The sequence below is a fragment of the Rhipicephalus microplus genome, chromosome 1 (assembly GCF_043290135.1).
Source record: "Rhipicephalus microplus isolate Deutch F79 chromosome 1, USDA_Rmic, whole genome shotgun sequence".
NCBI classification, from domain to species: domain Eukaryota; kingdom Metazoa; phylum Arthropoda; class Arachnida; order Ixodida; family Ixodidae; genus Rhipicephalus; species Rhipicephalus microplus.
This window is the reverse complement of record NC_134700.1, coordinates 264,726,011-264,740,749: the sequence shown is the minus strand read 5'-3', so window position 1 is coordinate 264,740,749 and position 14,739 is coordinate 264,726,011. Positions and strand designations below refer to the sequence as shown.

General features: G+C 41.7%; 2 protein-coding genes across 2 annotated transcripts in view; both read left to right on the top strand.

Moving 5' to 3' along the window:
* Positions 1–39: 39 nt before the first annotated feature.
* LOC142815798 (small ribosomal subunit protein uS7m-like) lies at positions 40–865 on the top strand. Its single transcript, XM_075894154.1, has one exon. The coding sequence runs from the start codon at positions 102–104 to the stop codon at positions 798–800; it is 699 nt and encodes a 232-aa protein (XP_075750269.1). The 5' UTR covers positions 40–101; the 3' UTR covers positions 801–865.
* A 392-nt stretch (positions 866–1,257) lies between these two features.
* Positions 1,258–14,739, top strand: part of LOC142815782 (long-chain-fatty-acid--CoA ligase 5-like) — a 64,535-nt gene continuing 51,053 nt past the window's right edge. Inside the window, exons 1-2 of the mRNA XM_075894153.1 lie at positions 1,258–1,667; positions 5,218–5,314. Of these exons, the coding sequence (XP_075750268.1) occupies positions 1,512–1,667; positions 5,218–5,314 (253 nt within the window). The 5' untranslated portion in view covers positions 1,258–1,511. The remainder of the gene's footprint in view (positions 1,668–5,217; positions 5,315–14,739) is intronic.

Sequence of the window (14,739 nt, the reverse complement as noted above, 5' to 3'; positions counted from 1 at the left end):
CCTGTCTTGTAGCAGTATAGTAGTAGTGTTGAAGCACAATTGTATTGTTACGTTATGGCGCAGTTGATGTCGATGCATTGCTGTTCCTTAGAAAGAAAAAAATGGCCGCTTCCGCGTGTGAGAGCATGATACGCTCTGGCAGTGTCGTTGCTCGCAAGTTATGCCCCGTCTTCGCAACCCAAGTGCGAACTTCCGTTTATGATAAGAATCACGTAGAGCCATTCGTCGACAAGAAGAAACTGGAAGAACTGGAGACGTCCGGGGAAGTGGAAGACTACAAGTTCGTGCCTGTTAAGGCTGCGCCGAGCCATGTGTCGACCTCTCTATTTTACGACGCCACCCTGGACAAGTTCATAAATATGTTGATGCGCAAAGGTGACAAGGCACTCGCGAGGGAGAACATTGAACTTGGACTGTTCAACGTGAAGCGTATACAACTTACTAAGTACAACAGGGCCGCTGACGAAGAGACGAAAAGCAAGGTCGAATGCAACCCTGTGACTATCCTGCACAAGGCACTTGAAAACTGCCGCCCGGTATTGGAACTGAGCCCGATCAAGCGAGGTGGCATCACCTATCAGGTACCTGTGCCTATGACAGAAAACAGGGCTCGTTTTCTCTCCATGAAATGGATGATCGATGCTGTCAACGACAAGGACCCCAAAGTTGCGTTCTGTGATCAGCTCGCCAAAGAGTTGCTGGACGCGTACAACAACCAGGGAAGAGTCGTCAAAAAGAAGCACGAGCTACACAAGCAGTGTGAAGCCAACAAGGCTTATGCTCATTACAGATGGTCGTAGACGTTCTCCAAGCCATCAGCATCCGCGCGTAGTTGTACAGAAAATAAATAAGTTTCGCTATCCCACCGTTGCACATTACTTCCGCTTGGTCAGTCGCTCGTCCAGAGTGGTGCCATAGCGACCGTGCATCTTACGTGAAAGCCTTGGCATATAGAAACACGCAGAAATTTTTGAATGGTTTCGTTTGCTGTTGAATGCTTCGAAGCCAACCGCTTGTCTCGCAAATGTGCCGCGAAAGTGAATCAACTCAAGGGGGTACCCTAGAAAAGTGCCATGGACGACAGACAGATCATTCGCGCTCTGCTGCCTTTTCCTACTGCTTTTCCTCCATCATCCACGGTTGCTGACATGTCGCCGATTTGGCGCTCGGCCTCTCTGCAGCGGGCGCGTCATGATAAGCTCGACCCCGTTTCGTAACATCCGCTTACTGAGCGCTTTTCGACTTTGTGCCTTGCACCCTCGGTTCGTTTGCGCGTAGTGCGCAAGGACCAACGACAAAGGGTCCAGTGCGCATGTAGACAGTCGCCGCCGGCTGGCCCCGCAGCGGTTGGAGCTGGGGAGCGTCGACCGCTCTCCTCTCCCAGTATCCTCCGCCACTTGTTGAGCGGCCGGCGTACGCGACACACACAGTTGATCCGCTTCGTGCATCGCACGGACTGTGAGCACGGGCACGCAGTCTTCGTCGCTCAAGCGCGCACAAACGGTCACGCAATGCTCAAGCTCGTCGCGGCCAAATTGCCCGGAGTACGCTCGAAATGGGCGAGCCTTATTCCTCGTCCCTGCCGCGCTGAGTTCCGCCGATCGTGGATGAGTGCTGCGAGCAAGGAGGATTTCGACCTCATCCGCTGTCAGACGAAGGTGTTGCCGGTAAGTGCATCCGAACACACGTGCGGCCAACCCAGTGTTTTTATTTTATCAAGTCAATGAGTTTGTCGTTAAGCCGTTCTTGATTTTCCAAGGTAAGCTTAGAATACGTCACTTCGGTGTTCAGAAGAGCCGCCTCGGTGTCTATTCGAACCGTACCCGAGAGCGCTCCGAATTCAAGTGAAGCTATAAATATTTGCTCAAAGAACGTTCAACTCGCCGCCGTCCTTGGCGATGTGCGAGACCAGATTGTTGGTTGCATTATTATGTCGGTAGCGGAAAACTGACAATTACCTCGGACGCCAGCGGCTCTGCTTTTTCCTCTACTGACGTTTGTCCTCTCTTGCCCTGCTGGTGACGCAAGCACTTGCGCCGTTCGTCTGGTGCAGGTCTGCGGTTCTCGGGAGAGGCGTATTTCTCGAGGCGTGTGCGGGAGGGTGTACGCGTGCGTTTTATTCATTGGCGTGCTAGTTAGGTATAAGCTGGCCTTTTAAGAAGTTAACGAATAAGCTCCTTTAATGAGCAATTGGCACGTCTTCATTTGTTACGTCTTTATTTTTAACTGTTTGACACCACCTCTCCGCAAATGGCCATCCACTACTTATTCTTCCTTCTTGCGCACAGGGGTCCTAGAAAATATTTTTGTCAACATTATTTTCAACATGTGGCAGGCCCAATGCATGCACTCTTTCATACTACTGCACTGTATTTGGAAGTAGGCAGTTTTTTTTAATTAACAATTGATGGATAGCGTTGCCAGAGAGAAGGTTTTGATAACATGCCACGCCTCGAATAATACCGAACCAGCAGTAGAGCTGATTGCAGCACATAGCACAAGTATCAGACTTTAATTGCATCTGTGTTATGCCAGCACCTTTGTGGAGTCACTCTTGCTAGAATTAAGTAACGGATGTCTTTTATCATTTTTAAGCACTGGAATCACTCATTTTTATCTGGAATCTTGCCTATGTTTTTCTGCCCACATTTGCACAGTATATTCAATATATTTCAATTCACTGGCTGAGGAATCTCTTGCTGCTCAACAAAGTGTGCGTCATTGTACTATGCTTCTTTCTGTTCCCATTTTTGTTTTCCGTGCATGTGCATCAGAAGCAGTGTTGGGGAAGGGTAGAGCATCAGGGGTGCTGGCTGCCTTGTATCCCTATTGAATTACTTACCTCCCTTTCAAAGTGCCTGAATGTTCGCCCCACTGGATGACACCTGTTATTCTAGTTGCCTTAGCATGGGAAAAATTGTGACATTGCCCTTTATGTGGTGTGGTGAGTAATTGAAACAAGGTATATAGAGCACATATGTTCCCGTAACGCGCGTGCATGTCACTACATAGCTTTGACAGCAGCACATGTATCCATCAGTGCCGTGTCTCCCACTTGACTTTGCGCCACGGCTGGCAGTTCGCTGTCAGGGAAAAGCTCGCATTTGACAAAGCCCCAAATAAACGATTTTATCACTGTTTCTTTGGTTTATTGTGTTGAACTGTGCGCTCTCACTTTTCCGTGGCACGTTGAATTTCTATTGGATACAGACTTGTGTGTTTAGTCTACAGGCATGCTCAGTTGTGTCTTTTCAGTTTAAAACATGTCTGGTCTATGTGATGTTCAAACATTTCACTGTCAAACTACAATGAAAGCACCCACCATGGCTATCTATAGTGGCTATGGTGCTCGGCTGCTGAGGAGAACGTTGCAGGATCAAATCCTGGCTGTGGCGACTGAATTTCGACGTAGTGAAATTCTTGAAGCTTGTGTACTCAGATTTAGGTATACGTTAAACACCAGATGGTCAAGATTTCCAAAGCCTTCCACTAGGGCATCCATCATAATCGTACTGTGGTTTCCAAACGGAAAACCCAACATTTATTATTAAAAAAAAACGCACAGCAAGAGCTTGACATTAACCTCTGTAAGAATGTTGAATTTACGACAACATATACCGTTACACCCCGCAATGTTTGTCGGTAGGGAACCACTTTTCACCCATAAGTCATTGTTAGCTTTTTTAAGAGATGTCAATTTTTACTATGTAATATACCCAGGCATTGCGTAGCGTGACCTCTCAAGAAAGGTTGCTGCTGCAGTGATTACATTTAAAAGCACTTGCCTCGCAGCCCTTGGACACAAGGGCGCTGATGAGGCACGTGTGCTAGTGCCAAAAATTTTTACATGTTTTTATTATCAAAATCTTTGTCACCCCTTTTAATATGCATATCACGCCACTGTCATGATCTTAATACTTATGTTTTTACCCGCTTTATCGCGAGGAATTTTAAGGCCCCTATACAACCACGCAACATATCACTGTCTCATCTCTACTCATCGATATGGCGCTCTTTGGCCATCAATTGGCCCTTGCGCCACAAAGCACCACACATCATCAAGAATGTTGAATTTAGTATTGAAGTTTTTCTTTGTAGGAGTGAAAGCTCTGTGGTTTTGAGGCGATTTGAAGCCTTGCTTGAATTGATATGTTGTTTCATTGTCCTGAGTGTTTAAAATGGGATAAAAAGGACCACAACAAGATGAAGAAATTTGAGTTTTTCCAGCGCAATTTTATGAATATAGTGTGAGACAAAATCATTCTAATTTTAGTTTGCATAATTTTGTCTGATGAAAAAAAAAAAATCTGCTTCTTAGAAGCCAGTTCGGCTGAGGCAAAGAGAAAGTTCACGTCATCGTGTGCCTCATACTTTCCTGCGTGCTGTGCCTCTTCTTAGAGCAGTGCTAATGCTTACTTTTTAATGTATGCTTACAGAGCAGAACAAGTTCTTTGAGTGATCATAAAAGCAATGCTAACCCCCAAATGTTCATTCTCTTTGGCAGTAATACACATTTTTCCGGCCAAATAGTAAGGAGAAAACCCGTGTAATAAGAATGTTTATTCAGTTATTCCAAAGGAAGCGTCACACCTATGCAAGCCATTTCTTCCTCACTCTTCACTCAATGTACTGTTGCAACGTCTTTCTTGTTGGGTGGAAAGACTTCAAATCACTGTCTGGTAGAAAAGGTGTTCAATTTTTCATATACTTAGAAATTTGGCGCAACCTCGACTCACGCAAACACTCACACAAGCACACACACTTACACCAGAGCAACACACACGACACGCAGCGCTCACTACCAACTGTTTATTGCTCCTATCTGACCTTCTTAAATACGTACATCGAAATGCGCAAAGGCACAAACTAAGTATATGATGTATAACCAACTAGCCCAACAACAAGTTTTATTAAGTGTTCAATTTGATAGTTCAGGTCGAATTGAATGAATATTCAGCTGAATTTTTATCAATTCCTGGTGGAGTTTCCACCATATCCTAAGTAGATCTTTGTTGACTTCAAGCAAAATTATAGTGCTATAAAGCTAAATTATTGAACCGGAAATCTTTACAGCTGGAAAGGTTCAATAATCTGGCTGGAAATGGAACTTTTTTTTTTTCATCTAGGTCACGAATTCATAAGTTAGTGTATTCATTCATGTTTTTGTGATGAACTAGCCTGTTTATTTCTTTCTCGCTTCTCTTTTATTTTTTTAAGGGCCCTGAAAGGATTAGAGTTGGCAATGTTTGCAGCGTACCAGAAGCAGAGGTGACAACTGTGTATGAAGCCCTTTTAAGTGGACAACGCATGAACAGTATGTGTCCTAATTTTGTTTTCATTCCACATGTACAAAGTGATGTAATGTTAATGTGAACTCCATAATAAGTGGTGCTCGAGTGGCTCAAGATGGGGAATAGTTTGAGGGGCTTGTTTCTTTGTTAGACACAACCTTAATGAATTCTTAAATAGCTGCAAGACCTAACTGAAGCTATGTCATTTAGGTGCCAATGAAACAAAAAATTATCTGCTACAAAGCCAGATTGATTATATACTTCTCATAAGGAAATAATATAGTTCATATGTTCCCTTTAACTGCAGGCCTCAATGCACAAGAAACAGGGTTTTCTGTCTCCCTGGTGTTCGCATTATAGGAACACTATTATCAATTGTTTTGTTGTAGTTGTAATAAAATTTGGCCAGAGAGAGAGCTATTTTATGAATGTTTACTTTTTTATGCCATTATGACATATCAAATCTTCTTTAATCAGTAGTTATGACTCATGGTGCAAAGTTACAATATCTTTATCATCTGTCCATTACTGCATTTGTACAAAAGTGTACCAAGGCTGCAAGCATGCAGGCATTCTCCACTAAACTCCCCGTAAAAAGCAAATTTTCATGTATTATTGTACATATGTGGTAAAAGTAAACCAAATTGATGCTCTCTTAAACACGTTCACTAATTACAACTAAAAGCACCTATAATAATACGGACAAACAATCCTTATGTTTCTCCTTCAATAAGTATCTTAGATTGGTTCGCTGCATCAGTGAAAAATGTAACGGAATAAAGCATATTCGCTAAATTTGTATGTGTCCTAGTTCTTTTTTTTTTTTCTTAACAAATTTGAAGTTAAAAGGTCAAATGTCACTCCGTAGTCTCAAAGCCACTTTTGCCACAAGCGTTTGCGCAAATTTAAGAAGCAAGATTGCTGAATTAACCACTTTATAAACCAATTTGGATTTTGGAGTTTGTGATCTGTAAACAACCTGTGGCTGGCGTGCACGCATTCGGCATCACAAGGGTCATCCATTTTCTACTGTAGTTTATCTCCGACGGTACGCAGTTTCGTTGACTTTGAATGGGGGGGGGGGGGGGGGGTGTGCTTTACTCGTGTGCACATCATATCTGTGCGGCCTTGGCAGTGATTTATCCGATATCCGGTTTCATCCGAAGTCTTATCTGTAATTGCAAAAAACACTCCAACTTCAGTGCTGCTATGCCCAGTTTCCCACTTGTCCCATCTTGAGGGTGCTTGCACCCGGTTGCATCTGGATGCCCTTTTACGAAACAGGAAAAAAAAAGGGGGGGGGGGGTGTCTTTGTCATTTATCTGTAATATTTTTAGACATTCTGTTGCCAAGGCCTCACGATATGCAATGTCAGGCCTTGGCACTATCCAAGTATAAATACACTGTTGTACATACACTGTTCCTTTGCTTGCTTAGTTGTTTATTTCTATGAATACAATCATTCCTTGCCATTGGCCATACAAATGAAAAGGACAAAGGAGTCAGGTCAATCGTGAACCAGTTCACTCAGGCATATGCACAGGAGCACATTATAGAGAATGTTTCTTTGAAGCGTAAACTCGTCTCTGTGAAAAGTCAACAGGAATTTTTGTTAGCAGCATAACAGAGCTATAAGTTATCCCACTCCCTGTGCTGCAATATATGGATTAGCAGGATTAAAAAAGAATGCTGCTGAGTTACCGTAGTGCTGTTGGCCTCGTGGTTCACTGTCTACAATATTCAGTAGGCTGTCGTTATGCAGAACCTGACGGGACCAGAGAAATTTTTCATTTATCATGAGTTCCGCTTACTGAGAGAAGAAAAAGGTTGTAGAATTAAGGTATGAAATTAATCGTATCGGAAGCAGTTGTGTTTAAAAGATTTCCGTTTGCTAAGGCCGCGTTCACACTGAGCATTCCGGCCGCCGAAAGTGCTCCGAATCCGGTTCGGCGACGGCGAGATCCACCGAAAGGGCCCTCTCCGCGCCGATCGCTCTCAGACCGATTTTTGCAGTGTCTGCCGCCGAATCGGTCACCGCGAACCAATAGGAGCGCTAGTCAAGGAATTTTGAAAAATGGCGGCCAAGCCTTGCTCACTTTGTATGCCGCAGTGCACGTAACTGAATGTTGAAACTAATGGGAGTTTAACCTACTCTGTGCCTACTTCACGTCCGTATTTCGCGAAAGAGGTGACCGAGCTTGCTGTTGGCGCGACCGAGCTTGTTGCGGTCTTGCAGAGCGAAACGAACCCACCAACGCCGCTGGCGTCGGTGGTTTTTTCTGCTCTTCGTGCATTACAAGACGGCCACTTGCCAGCAAAGTAAGCCGTACTGTCTTTTCTTGCTTCCTGCGTACGAAAATCATCGATATATATGCCACAAAATAGCATAGAGGTGTTTGCGAGCCGCGATAACAACCGGATGACAGCGCATCCATCCCGCGTTCGCCCCGTGGTAGATAGCACATTCGGCGGCGCGGGGCGCGTCCAGTGCGAACGACGCTGCGTTTCGGCGGCAGGGGAATTTCGGTCGCTGTAGAAAGCGGATGTTTCAGTGTGAACTAGGCATAAGAGTCTACTGTAGTTCTTCAATGGCATTCTGAAACTAGCTGTTGACCTCGTGGTTCACAAATAGTCACCACTTTAATAGTGTTTTGAATGTACAGTTGCTTTTTAAGCATTCCCTTATTCATTTTTGCTTTTTCTAATTTCTTGAATATTGCTGGAGAGAGCAAGAGTAATTCTAGTGATGCAGATGTAATATTTACAATAGGCTGTGCCTGTCAGATGCAGTCCTGGTTCACATTTTTAGCTGTAATTTAAAATTCATTTTGCTCTGCATGTTCATGACTGAATATAATATCTGTGTAAAAGATGAATGTTTACTTTTGTTTTCATTCGTACTACTAAGAAAATGTGTATCTGCATAGTGTGATTGGCATCATCACCATCAGCTTGGCTATGCCCACTGTAGGGCAAAGGCCTCTCCCATGATCCGCCAATCAACTCGTTCGTGTGCTTTATGCTGCCATGTTATACCCGCGAGCCTTTTATTCTTATTGGCCCACCTAACTTCCTGTCTCCCCCTCATGCATGCGTTTGCCTTCTCTGGGAATCCAGTCAGTTACCCTTAATGACCAGTAGTTATCCTAACTACATGCTGCATGCCCGGCCCATCTCCATTTCTTCTTTTTGATTTCAACTGTGATATCCTTAACCCCGGTTTATTCCCTGACCCACTCTGCTCTCATCTTGTCTCTTAAGGTTACACCTATTATTTTCCTTTCCATCGCTCACTGCGTTGTCCTCAGTTTAAGGTGCACCCTCTTTATATTCCTCCAGGTAGGTAAGCACCGGCAAGATGCAACTGTCACATACCTTTATATTAAGGGTTAGTAGTAGATTACCAGTCAATTTTGTGAATGCTTGCCGAATTCGATCCACCCCATCCTTATTCTTCTAGTTGTTTCACTCTCATGGTTCAACTCCACAGTTACTACATGTTCTAAATAGACATATTCCTTTACAACTTTCAGCATCTCTCCACCTATCACAAAGCTCTGTTTTCTGCCCTGAGTGTGGCACATTACTTTAGTTTTGTGCATATTAATTTTGAGGCTTACTCTTCTGCTTTCTTTGTCTAGTTCAGTAATCATGAGCTGTAATTCATCCCCTGAGTTACTTATCAAGGCAATGTCATCAGCGAATTGCAGGTTATTAAGATACTCTTCATCAACTCTTATCCCTAACTCTTCCCAATCTAGGGCCCTGAAAACCTCCTGTAAACACGTGGCGAATAGCATTAGAGAGATCGTGTCTCCCTGCCTTACACCCATCTTTATTGGGATTCTGTGACTTTCTTTATGGAGAACTATAGTGGCTGTGGATCTGCTGCAGATTTCTTTCAGTATGTGTATGTAGGGTTCTTCGATGCCCCGATACCATAGTGCCAGCATCACTGCTGATGTTTCGGCTGAGTCAAACGCGTTCTTGTAATCTATGAAGGCTATGTATAAGGGTTGGTTGTATTCTACACATTTTTCTATCACCTGATTGATAGTATGAATATGGGCTATCGTGGAGTTGCCTATACGAAATTCTGCTTAATCTTTTAGTTGACTGAATTAGCATATGTATTGCAAAATACTCGCGTTATATCGGGCTTCTAGCAGCAAGTGACAGTCTGTTGTGGACATCATTCACCAACAGTCACTTTTTGCTCATTTTTAGCTAACTTATTCTGAGTTTGTAAACTGGTAGTCTCTGCTGAGGGGCTAGTTGGTGCATAGCTATGAAACCTAACTTTACATTATCCACAAGATATGTCACCGACAGACAATGCCATGAGAGAAAGCGAATGTAAGAGCACGTCTTGGCATAATTCTTACTCACATTGCTCGCAGTGGAAATGAAAGTTTAAATAGTGGTGTTGAACATGCTTAATACAACAGTTTGACTTGTAGTCACAAAAGAAAAGGCAGAGATTCTGGGGAAGATGAGAGCTCCAAGAGGCGAAAAAGTCTTGGAATATGGCGTGCAATCTTGAAGACACGTCCGCTCATCGAACAGTTGACTGCAGTGAGACCCCGTTTTCAAGAGTTGGGCTAGTAGGTTATATTATTGCCTTCAGCATGTTTCTGTTTCTAGCTTAAAGAAATACCCTTGAACACTGACTCAGTTTGTAAATAGTTCTTCCAACAAATGTGACTCTACTGAGCATCAATGTCCTTTCAGATGCATTTGTACTTTTCCGAAAAATTACTGTTGGTACGCAATCTATTTATTCACATGTCCTAGCGTATGTTGCCATCAGGCATTCTTCCAGCTGCTTAGCCTCCAATTCTTATCTATTTTTACGATTCACAATGTTGCTTTTGACTGTCGGAGCACCAATATGAGTAAACTGTTAATGTTCGCCTGAGAAAGTTTTTTAGTGTTTGTGAACACAGTAACATCATTTTGTTTAGTTTAGGTTAAAAGGCTTGAAGTGTTATGTGCTTGAGGTAAAGCACAAAATAAATGGAACAGCTTTCCCCAGTGCCCACTTGCCTGCTGTAGTAGGTCTCTAATACAACCCTAAGATACAGTGAACCTATCCAGTGTATAAATCTGTTCATGAAGCATGTACACACACTATATAAAAAAAAAGAAAAAAAAACCAACAAAGCCAGGCTTGCACGAAACGTGCAGCACAGTCACAGCGAAAACTGGAAGAGTGGTCCATCTAGAGCCCGCTCGAACTTTCTTGAAGCAACTAATATAAGTATACATGCAAGGTACCCGCTAAGCCATAAATCATGATTTTTGGGAAGTAGAGAAACACCCACTATGTCATTCTTTTTTTTTTTGTGGATAACCTGCTGCACATATATTACAGGTTATCATTTATGGACATACATTTGTGGGCATACCTGCTACACATTTGTAGGCATTAGTGCACTTTTGTTAACATTGCTTGTGGCTGTCGATAAAGAATTATCACTGAGCACTGCAAAGTGCTCAGCGAAGCTTTCAACAACACGCACGTTGCGCGTAGTTATCATTGTGTGACGCCTGTTGGTGTTTTATTCTTCAGCCACACCATATAATGTATGTTAACACCATTCCCTGTTGAAATTTATGCCTGTACAGGGTCTTCTTATAAAAAAAAACATGGTTTATCTCTTCGTCACAGGAATTGGAATAAGTAATAAGAAAATGAAACTTGTGCTTAGAGTAGCAGTTGAATGTTTACTGCCCATTGGTAAAAGAGAGCTTGCACAGTGTTTCTTGGTGTTTGACGGCTATGGCACCGTGTAACGTGAACGTACCCGCATTGACGCTTTAGTGACACATCTCCATTCCCGTGACTGACGTCCATGAGCATTGATTAAACAAACCCTTGTGGTCATCAATGCTTGTGGTAGCAGTAGTAGTTACTGGTGATAGTGGAACCGGAGAAAGCAGTGTGACAGCCAGGAGAGCTGTCACTGTATGGATGCTGAACTTTGGCTACTCGCAATACGTTATAGTATTGAATGCCACTGTCCTGCTAGAAAGAAATTTAACGCATGTCGCGGTCGCGATTTTCCGTGGAGTGAGCGTCGATGCACAGCACAGAGTTATAGCCAGGTGTCGCAGAGTAACTTTTTTTTTGTATGGAAAGATGCTGTGAAAGAGGCCGACACTAAGAGTAATGTTGCCACCTGGCATTGTGGTGATGCACTGACAAAATTAAAATGTAATTTTTCTATCGGAAACACGCATTTTTGTGACATATTTCCATCACACGTCGTTGAAGTCTACGTAAAGCCCGACATAAAACACTTTCGTGTTAAAGGTTTCAAGCACCAGTGTGGTCCGTAGTAGAATACTAAACTACTTCGTATGGGACCGGGTTCAAATTCCATCCGATCCTGGGCATTTATTTTTTTTTTTTTTTCATTTCATTTTTTCTTATTTTGTGTGATACAGTTTACAGACGCCAGCGGCAGCGAACAACTACAGCTCTATTAACGCGATCTCATAACAGCTTTTGCTGTAACAAAAGCAAACCTCATATCAAGACATCAGTTATATTATGCCATTTTAACAAGAGACAAGGCTATCTTGTGTCGTAAACAAACAGCTTTTGTTATACTACACCTTTTATTAAGCACATCCATACTTCATGCACAACTCGTGCACATTTACTGGAAAAGTTTCATTTAGGATTTTGCTTTTTCAAGAGTAAGTTTTAGCCCTGTCAGTTTTTATTTTAATAGATTGTAATTTTTTTTTAATTTTAGTTCTCATTTCTGAAAATACGCTCTTGGCGTAGGGCATTTTTTTTTTTTCTGTAATATTCACTTAAACCTCGACATTTCTTTCAGTGGTGAGTTGTGGCATGCGTGATCAACATAGCCATACTACTTTGGGGTTAGTGTACTGAGCGACGTATGAAACTTAAGCATATTTTTCAGATGTTCAAATTACTTGTGAAAGCAGAGTTTTTTTAAGGATATAAAGGGTCCTCAAGGTCAGTTTGTCACTATAAAGCCATAGAGATTCAGCAAACTTGTTGTTTCAGTAAATTCACAATAGTTTTTTTACCTGATTACTGTGTATTAATGCATAAAATGCTATCTTTAGGTGATAAAAACAGTTTATAAATTTTGTATACAGAGTGCACGCAAAAACAAGCTCTATCCGTGACATATAGAAGTAATAGCCAATTAATTGACACAAAGAGCCTTTATCTTGTCTCTACAGCACACCCTTGTAATGCCACTAAAACGCTCAGCAGGACTGCAAAGGAAAAGAACAAAAATGACGCAAAGCGCACAACCGGAGTAGGTCGGCTTACAGGATGAAATATCGAACGGGGTGAAAGGAAAGAGTTCAAGCAGAAAAACAACAGACAGTGTCAATGGACGACATTAAAATGTACTCGTGTGCTACCCATGTCACCATGTATAAATAAAGAACAAAGATTTTATAGGCTGCAAAAAAAAAAACGCAGCTGGAACATCAGCTGTTGTAGAGCGTCCTTGCAAACTAGTCGCAGTGTCATTGCACAGCTGGGAAGAAGGAAAATGTGGTTGCAGGTGAACTGATATTCTGTGCGGCCCTACAAGGAATTTGATACAGTATTGGCATCAATTCTTAATTGAAGAAAGGAATGTCACTAGCTTTTTCTGGCTAGAGTTGATTGGCGTAAGGGTCTATTTTGTTTGGGCACACCGCAAAAAAAGAGAAATGAGGGGACCTGTGTGGATGAGTAATGCCTCTGCAATAGCAGAACCTCAAAAAAAAAAAAAGCTTTGACCAGAGAAAAAATATCAAGCACGAAAATGGAAGATCCGACATTGCTGCTGCCACAAATTTTCATCAACAACTCACCACGACACTGGTTTCGATGGCACGCATTCAGGTTTAATTAATTCTTTGTTGATGAAGAAAGACTGCTTTGCATTCCAGAGAAACGCAATGGCTCAACTTAGCAAGTTTCGAAACCTCTTCCTTAAGAAGAGGTGCTACTCAAAAAGCATGTTTTTTTCCCTAAAATTATATATTTTTATTTTTATTTGCTTTCGCAAGTTCTGTTTCTCTGCTTTTACAGCATGTTCTCGCGCTGTGAAATTCACCATCGTGAACCCAGACCAACAAGCCCAAGCTACTGCACTTGTAGAAAGAAAAAAAAATACTTTGAAGTTAGAATTGATGTAGGGTAAAATAATTTTTAAAGAGTGCAAGGTGGCTATTACAAACCAAAGAGCCTATTGTCTAGAGTCCCCTGTATACTATTTCCTGGTTGCTTGCCATTGCATTTTGCATTAGTTCACCAAAACCACATGCTCAAAATTACGATTATCAAGCTCTTCTGATGGCAAAAATCATTTTAAGGAGAGATGTGAGTTGGGAAATACAACTTGTTTCTAAAATTACATATTTTTAACTTTTCTTTGCTTTCACAAGTATAGTTTCTCTACTTTCAAGACAAAAAAAAAAAAACTGAAAATTTCAAGTAAACTCGAAGTACCATTAAAATTACTTTTAAAGAGCACAAGGTGGCTGCTAAAAACTAGAAGCTAATTTTTTCAAGTCCCCTGAAAATTGTCACCTGCTACTTTTCAATGCATTTCACATGCGGTATTCACTAAAGCCAAATTCTCAAAATAAACCATGATTGCCAAGGTATCATGATTGAAGAAATCGCCTTAAAAACACACCTTTTATGCATATATGAGCTTTCACTTATACGTTTAAAATGCACTTTTCTCAAGACCCATATTTAGGCAAGTTCCTGAGTTTCCACATCATATTCTTGATAGTTATGGTAGCCTGATCGGATTGAAATTTTGCGCACATATTCCTTATGTTGTTAAGGTGGAAGTATCTTCTTTAAATCTTGATAGCATCCATACAGTCATTGCAAACCTAAAATGAACTCTTCGTAGGGGCTGAGAATACTAAGCATTATCACATTACAATTTTTCTTGTCCAGTAAAATCTCTTATACACACTCTCTTGACGGTTATTTGCATGGTTAATGTACAGCAAAATGATCCATTAATTAGTGAGAACTGTAAATGTTTCGTGGCATGAAAAGTTTGTCCCAAACCAACTATACGTTACACACTGTCATGGCACAAAACTAAAACAGTGAATTGAACTATAAAACTAATTATGTAATTTAAAACAGGATAAAAACTGATATATTCAGCTAAACTTTCCTTGCCCTAGGCTATAGATTATCGCAACATTTTTTCCGAATGGCATCTCCCCTTAAAAAGTATTTCTTAGTCAAGTAGATAAGCTTTCATTTCTACGTGTAAAATTTGTTTTTCTCAAGGCGCAGTTTTGAGAAACTTCTTGAGTTTGGACATCATGTTTCTTAGTCAAGTAGATGAGCTTTCATTTCTACGTGTAAAATTTGTTTTTCTCAAGACGCAGTTTTGAGAAACTTCTTGAGTTTGGACATCATGTATGT

What these genes read in the sequence shown, in the direction of transcription:
- LOC142815798 (XM_075894154.1), top strand. Translation starts at nt 102, where the DNA reads ATGGCCGCTTCCGCGTGTGAGAGCATGATACGCTCTGGCAGTGTCGTT.